The following is an 8,284-nucleotide window of genomic DNA, read 5'->3' on the forward strand; positions in this document are numbered from 1 at the left end:
TATGCTCATCATCCTAACAGTACTGAGAAAATTTCTCACAAAATGTTTTCTAAAATTGTTTATTTATTTATTTATTTATTTATTTATTTATTTTTCCATGATATTTTTATTTTAAATTAAGGGAATATCTTCTTATCCTTCTACATATTGATTTTTATTTTGACCCAGTCATCTATGGTACTTTAAGAACCAATCTTCCAGTGTAGATAAAGACAATAAAGAAGCCATGAGGTATTCACAGCTCTCAGATCCCATCTCATTCTCCCAACAGGGAAGGGGCTCAGGGCTAAAAGCACTGCTGTCAAATTTAGGAACAGCTCTTGTGGCACTTGGTGCTGCCCAACGCTACTCAGTGGGGCAATCTAGAGCTTCACGGACTGGAATCTGGAGCTGCTATGTGCCTAGGCCAGGCCTCTTGTGCTGGCCTGGGGAGCAGGGCTGGCCCTGCGGGAAACAGGCGCTTTGTGCTGGGGATCTCCCAGGCAAGAGAGCAGGGCTACTGCAGTTTCACAGATCTCCATCTCCTGAGCTGTGGCTGGCCCCAGCACAGGGGCGGCTGGGGAGGCCCAGAGCCGCCTTTGTGCCAACAGCTGCGGTGCCTTGCGAGGGGCTGGGGCTGTGGTGGCCATGCCCAGAGCCCTGCAGCAGCCTGTGGTGGGCACTGGCCTGGAGTCAGCCCAGCCTAGGCTACTGGGCTGGGTTGGGCTGGGCTGGGCTGGGTTGGGGAGAGGGCAGGGAGCTGGGGGGAGGTGGGCAGGGGCTGGGCTGGGCTGGGCAGTGCCCGGCAGAGGGCAACAGCAGTGTCAGGGAGCAGTGGCAGCATGCAGGGGAGGGCTCCCAGCAGGGCTTGGTGCTGCAGAGGCAGGGCTGCATGAAGGGAGCCCAGAGCTGCAGGGGCAGGGGACAGGAGGCCGTTCTGGGCCCTTGCTGGCCTGGGCAGATCAGGAAGGGGGCCCAGGGCATTCGTCCCCTCCCCGCAGTCTGCCAGGACCTGCAGGGACATCAGGAAGAGCCCAGGGCCAGGCTCTGCCCCGTGGCCACGAGCCCTTCCTGCCCTCTTCCTGCCACGCTGTGTGAGCTGGCTGCAGCAGAGGGGACCCCCAGCCAGCATCTGCATGGGGCTCTGCCACCCGCCTTTCCCTGGCCTTCTCCAGCACCCTCTTTGCTGCTCTCTGATGCATGCCAGCACCTCCCCATGTGTGCCAGCCAGCACATATGCTGAGGGCCAGTGTGGCTGCTGCAGGTGCAGGGAGCTCTGATAGACTTTCGTATCCTTTTCCAGCATGTCTGAAGTGCCACTTTTCTCAGAAATAGAGTAACTGTGACTTAAAATAGTCATATGAGGCTAATCCCTGGCTTCAACCTGTAAACTTAATTCCTACACCTAAATACTACTCAGCACCCTGACAGGAATCCACTACTATAATGATTGACCTCAAAGTATCCCTCAAAGACAAAACTCAGCCCATAGCCGCTTCCCCTAGCTCTTACTCTCTTAATCACTCTGATCTCATCCCTTTATACTAGCAATAAAAATGGCCTCTTTAACATTAGAGAACTGCTTAAGAGACCTAAACAAAACCCTAAGCCCAAATGAATTTGAGGGGCCATGGATCTGATCAGCTTGTGGGCCACAAGGAGGAGAAGGGTGGGAATGCACTGATGAGCTCAGCTCTGCCTCAGGATCTCCTGCCCCAGCAGGAGGAATGTGACTGTGGCAGTGACTGTGAGGTCACTTCTGTCTCTGCAGTGGATAGGGCAGCAGCAGGAACGTGTCACAGAAAGGGACTGTGAGGTCACTTCTGTCTGTAGGTGGCAGGTCACCCTTGCCTTCTCCCTGGGATCTGGACTTTTGGGCTGACATCTGCCAATGGCCCTGCTAGGCCAGCAGAAGGCACCTGCTTGGCGTGCTGACTGTGGGATGCCCTCTGCCTCCATACCCAGAAGGACCCAGACAGAAAGAAGGCCCCCATATGGGTTGTCCTGTCCCTTCTGCTTGAGTCCACGTCTGGCCAGCAGGAGGCACAAAGCTTGGCTGTGTGTAGCCAAGAAGCTGCAAGGCCAGCAGCAGGCCCATGGCTTGAAAGATGCTGGTGAGGTATCTATGATCAGACCCTAGCTTCTTTTTTCAAGGAACAGCTGGTGAGGGTTGATGAGACATTTGTGAAATGATGGAAATGTTGGGATGAGAGCAAGGTGGTGAACAGAGATGGCTGTCTGCAAACTTCCAGGAAGTAGGAAAAAGTGTGGGACAGCATTTGAAATCATGCAGAGAAGGCAGAGGGTGCTGGCAAGAATGGAATTACCCAACAGCCCTGTCCCTTTGGCTAGAGCTTTTGAGAAGACAACATATAGTCATTGCAATGCAGCCTCTTTTCTTCCTTGCAACCCTGTGCAGAGGCAGGGAGGTGTCATACCAGTGTTCTTCTCATGGCATCACACTGTCCACCGCATTCCTCAGACCCCCAAGAAAAGTCCTGAGGCAGACAGGGGGATGCAGGATCTCTCCTCGCAGTGGCTGGGGTCAGGCCTTGGCCCTTTTGCTTCACCAAAACCAAGCAAGACTTTTCTCAGCACAGCGCTTTGCCTATCTGTAATCATGGCCTCCAATTATCTGTCCTAACATGTCCCTGGGGAAGCTTTGTTAGGAACAGCCCTCAGTGGGGCCCATTAATACTCCAAGTCACTTCAGCTTTTCCTTTTGCATTTGCTTTTTCGCACAGTTGCATCATTCTCCCCTCAGTACCCAAGTTTCATTGGCTCAGCACCAAAATACTCCATGGAACTCATTAAAACACAGAAACTCCTAAGGAGCCATATCTCTCCCACCATTTTCTTCAAGTCTTCAAGACTTGTTCAGCTAATTGTAGAGCTTTCATTATTCTAGTTAAGGGGGAAGATTTCAAAGAGCATCTAATAAAAATCTTTCTTCATTTTAAAGGCTGAATTTTGTTGTGTTTCAGTTGAGAGCATCATTCTCCTATAGGTATTGGTCTAGAGTTTCCCCTTTGAAGCCCTGCTTAGGTGAGAAGAACAGGGGTTTTCCTATTTCAAAACAAACAACAGGAAATCATGCTGCAATTTGCAAACAAACAAACAAACAAACAAAAACAACAAAAACCAACGTTCAAGTTCCTTATTTTGTTGACTCCAGTGATGTTTACCTTCCCAAAAGGATGACTGTACATGATGTATTTTACAGTGATTAATAGGAAATTTTCAATAATTGTGTTAATATTAATCCATATTATACTAATTCAATGATAAATGTTGAGGGTCTTACTAAGGAAACCATTAGACAGACTGCTGAGAGATGGGTGAGCTTGAACTCACTGAAACTCAAAGCAGCAACTGGGTCACTGAGAGCGGTCTTAATGGTCAAAGAGTAAGGGGAGGGAAAACCAGGAGAACAATGGGAAGTCCAGGTCCAGACAGGCAGATGGAAAGGGGACATTCAGCAGGGTCTGTGTAATCAAGATGGGTTTTGTGCCTGGAAGACGAGGGAGCACACCATGATAGACAAAGCAATGAGTATGCAAGTGCAGGTGATCATCACTATTTCTTCTCCTGCCATTAATATAGACCATGGAAATTAGCATTTCTTCATGAAAGAAAATATACTTCATGTGAGACATTTTACAGAAGGGATTGAATCATCTGAGCTGATGAGTAGTTACTTTATCATTTGAGTACTAAAGAAATAACTGTGTGTTCAGGCAGAGCATTACTGCTTGACCATAAGCATAACCAGGGAAAACCTCCAGTGGCCCCGTTGTGTTTGAGGCACTTCCCTGCACTGGCAGGTGTCAGAAAAGACCTGCAGGAGGCCTGAGCCCTTTGGGAAAATCAGGCGGAGCCAGGTGGAGTTCCCAGGGCACCTCCACTACCAGCCGTGGTCTTTGTCCCTGCAACTGCAACCCAGTGCAACACAGGAAACCCCTTCCAAGACAAACCTCTTCTTCAGTGGGTTGCTGGGACTGACCTAGATTTGAAATGGCCCTTGGAAACCTGAGATACTCTCCCATATTCCTACTAGACACATGAACATCCATTACCTTCCTGGGTCATCTTTAGTTAACTCAGGCTGATAAACTCAAGTATAGCATAATTCAAATGGCTGAGCCAGAACCCATCAGCTTGCCCCACTTTGGAAATGGCCCTCATCCAACTAAGGTTTTGAAAGTGAAAAATTCAAAATGACCTGTGAGGTCAATGCGCAGAGTAAGGGAAGGTCACTCATATTGTGCTGGAGTAGTGTGGTGGTTTTCAGTTCTAGTCAGCTAAACACCACAACCGCTCTCTCACTCCCCCTTCTTAGATGAGGAGGGGAAGAAGTAAAGTAAAGAACAACTTACGGGTTGAGATATGGATAATCTAATTAAAGGGAAATAATAATTATTCTTATTATTATTAAAGAAAGATTATTACGAACTAAACTATTTAACTAAACAGAAAAAAAGGGAAAGGGAAAAAGGGAAGGGGAAAGGGAAAAAAAAAAAAGAAAAGAAACAAACAAGACAAATAAAGCCTATGTGGAAGTGCAGAGGAAAGAAATTACTCTCTACTTCCCACAAATGTGCAATGCTTGACCACGTCCTTAAAGCAGGGCCTCAACGCACATAGCCGGTGTTGGGGAGGAGGACCGATGTTTTCACAATGAGAGCGCACCCCTCCCTTCTGCTTCCTGTTTCCACCTTTTATTGCTGAACCCAGTACAAGTAGCAGAAGGCAAAAGCATTGCATTGGGCCTCAGAATAATCAAGGAGACCTAATCCAGTTCATCCATGAGAAAAAGCAGAGTGAAGGACGTTGAGTTGTATCCTAACATGAAGAAGGATTACATCACTGGTGAAGGAACGCTCTTTTTGTGCCACCATCAAATCAAATTACACAAAAACTCTGTCAAATAAAGGTAACCTGTTCCACAGTGGCGCTGTCACACCACAGGACAGAGGAGGGACATTTTTCAGTTTCAGCCTCTTTTTCAGAGAGGCTTTGCCCTCTCTCTGTTCACCACGGCGCAGATCCTGGCCCTGGATTCTCCATGAGCACCTTGCAGGTTCTGGCAGGCTGCAGGGAGGGGACGAATGCCCTGGGCCCCCTTCCTGCTCTGCCCAGACCAGCAAAGGACTTGGTGGCTCCCTATACCTCCTCGATGCCACCACTCCTGTCACGATTCAAACCCAGAAACCTGCTTCTTGACTGGTCAGGGTCTCCAGGGGCACTGGGCATCCACCAGTGATGCCTCAGTGAAGCCCTGACACCCTCACCCAGGACTCTGTGCCCCATGCCCCTGTGTCCAGGTGGAACCCCAGTACAACACCAAGATCTTGAGCCTGATATTCCCTGAGTGTCTTCTGCATTCCAGTTTGGGAAGAAGAGCCCTGAGCACTGTGCAAGTTCCTTTTACTAATAAGTTGCCAAAACAGAGACCAGGCGTCATTTAGGAATAAACACATTCCAAGAAAGCCTCTGGGTCACACAGAGGACTGGTCATCTGGAAAAGAGGAATGAAAGCAAACATATAACATCTAACCAGAAACATTTTATTTATTAATTTTTATTAAACATTTTATTTAATAAATTTTAAAGAATGCTATACCTAATCATCACAAAGTGCCTGAGATTAACTTGAGTAAAACTAGAAAAGTGAGATAGCCAATTTATTGCTATGTAAGTATTACCACTAGAATCAGTTTCTTCAGTGTGGCTTTCAGGTCCTGGTTCCTCAAGCTGTAGATGAGGGGGTTCACTGCTGGAGGCACCCCTGAGTAGAGAAATGACACCACCGTGTCCAAGGATGTGGAGAAAATGGAGGAGGGCTTCAAGTACGTAAACATGACAGCACTGACAAACAGGGATACCATGGCCAGGTGAGGGAGGCACATGGAAAAGGCTTTGTGCTGGCCTTACTATAGAGATGAGAGGACTGTCACCTAGATCCACAAGGTCTAATCCAAATTCACTGCTCCTACCTGTGGCAGCTGGGCTCTTGGCCCTGAGCCCCCCTGGATGCTGGGACTGCTCCCGTAGCTCCAGAGGAGATGGGAAGACAAGGAAACTGAGACCAATGAATTTCCGCTGACATCTTTATTGTCTTTAACTACCAAGGAAGCCTGGCTCTGTATGTCCATTAGATGATACAGGAAAAACTAACACAAAATGTAACATTCAGAATGCTGACAACTACATTATTAAAAACAAAATAAAACATTTTTAAAATATTAACAGAGAAAAATAATTTTAAAAATGCTGTATCGTTTTCCCAAATACCCTTCGTTTTCTGTTAGGATTATTATTAATGACAATGTCATGATAACACTAGTAACGATAAAAATGATATGATATAATATGAATCAAAACACTTGCATATTATTAAGAATACATCCTCTGAACACATCACGGATGCTTAAGAAGCATGTACAGAAACAGTTTCCTCACTGCATACTTGAGCTCCTGGTTCCTCATGCTGTAGATGAGGGGGTTCACTGCTGGAGGCACCACCGAGTACAGAAGTGCGACCACCAGGTCCAGGGATGGTGAGGAAATGGAGGGGGACTTTAGGTAGGCAAATATGGCAGTGCTGACAAACAGGGAGACCATGGCCAGGTGAGGGAGGCATGTGGAAAAGGCTTTGTGCTGGCCCTGCTCAGAGGGCATCCTCAGCACAGCCCTGAAGATCTGCACATAGGACAGCAAAATGAAAACAAAACAACCAAAGGCCAAGAAAATACTAAACACAAGTGCCCAAACTTCTTTGAGGTAGGCATCTGAGCAGGAGAGCTTGAGGATCTGGGGGATTTCACAGAAGAACTGGTCCACAGCATTGCCTTGGCAGAGGGGCAGGGAAAATGTGTTGGCCGTGTGCAGGACAGCATTGAGAAAGCCACTGCCCCAGGCAGCTGCTGCCATCTGGGCACAAGCTCTACTGCTCAGGAGGCTCCCATAGTGCAGGGGCTTGCAGATGGCAACGTAGCGGTCATAGGCCATGACAGTGAGGAGGCAATACTCAGCTACAACCAAAAAATCAAAGACAAAGAGTTGGGCAGCACACCCTTCATAGGAGATGGCCCTGTTGTCCCAGAGGGATATGGCCATGGCTTTGGGCAGAGTGGTGGAGATGCAGCCCAGGTCAAGGAGGGCGAGGTTGAGGAGGAAGAAGTACATGGGGGTGTGGAGATGGTGGTTGCAGGCTACGGCGGTGAGAATGAGGCCGTTGCCCAGGAGGGCAGCCAGGTAGATGCCCAGGAAGAGTCCGAAGTGCAGGAGCTGCAGCTCTCGTGTGTCTGCGAATGCCAGCAGGAGGAACTCACTCACAGAGCTGATGTTGGGCATTTGCTGGTTCTGGCCATGGGATTCTCCCAAGGAGAGAAAAGGCAGTAAGAAAATACAACACAATTATCTGATGATATCTGATTCAATTTCAACCTATTAAGCCGACATTAGGCTGTTCTCTTTCATGAGCCCTGACTGTTGCTGCCTGAGGGTGTCCCTGGGAGCAGGGGACTCTGCTGTGGGCAGTGTAGTTAACAGTCCTCACCTATTAAAAAAAAAAAAAAAAAAAAAAAAAAAAAGTAAAAAGGAACATGGAGTATTCTCATATTAATTTAACCCTTCATATGAAGAAATTTTTACTCCCAAATCACCTAACGGCAGAGAAGGGCCGTGGCGATTTCTTTTTCCTATACTGTCATTCCTGCTGCACTACAAGTGAAACCTTGTGGATCCTCAGTGTCACAGATACTATTCCTCTAGTGCATAGTGTACTTCAGAGAGCACAGCTACTCTGTCCATCACGTCTGGTCTGAGCTGCCCTGTGCTGGTGGGAGAGAAGAGCAGTGATTTTCCCAGGTAGGTGTCTGAGCCCTCCCCCACACAGCATTTCTGGCAGCAGCTCCCTCTCACCGCCTGCCCATGGCCCTGCTGGGAACTGGTTCTCTGATCCCACATCTCTTCCCTGTTCATGCTAATAGACCCCATCTCACAAGCTGTGTGCTCAGACTCACTCAGATTCACCTCCACTGCAAGAATCTGAAAGCAGAGAACCCAAAAAAGCCTTCCTCTGCAGACTAATGAAGCCTCAGTCTTCCTCTTGAAATGCCCATTCATAAATGCCATCCTCTAAAGTTTCTCCTAGTCCGAATTACAAGAAGAATGAAACCCACTCTGACAGATGCTATCAGCCATCTGATGTGCCAGCTGTAGAAGACCCCTCTGGCAACCCCACCTGTATTGCCCTGCTGCCAGAGACTCACGGTATCAAGAACCTGCAGATGTGTCCTGC

At 48.0% G+C, this 8,284-nt stretch overlaps 1 protein-coding gene across 1 annotated transcript; it reads right to left on the reverse strand.

Moving 5' to 3' along the window:
- Window positions 1-6,399: 6,399 nt before the first annotated feature.
- Window positions 6,400-7,335, reverse strand: LOC311425639 (olfactory receptor 14C36-like; the record flags this gene model as incomplete). The annotated part of the gene is made up of 1 exon (XM_084501579.1): window positions 6,400-7,335. The coding sequence occupies one exon, from the start codon at window positions 7,333-7,335 to the stop codon at window positions 6,400-6,402; it is 936 nt and encodes a 311-aa protein (XP_084357705.1).
- Window positions 7,336-8,284: the final 949 nt, after the last annotated feature.

Source organism: Aythya ferina, assembly GCF_964211825.1.
Source record: "Aythya ferina genome assembly, chromosome: 32".
Classification (NCBI taxonomy): Eukaryota; Metazoa; Chordata; class Aves; order Anseriformes; family Anatidae; genus Aythya; species Aythya ferina.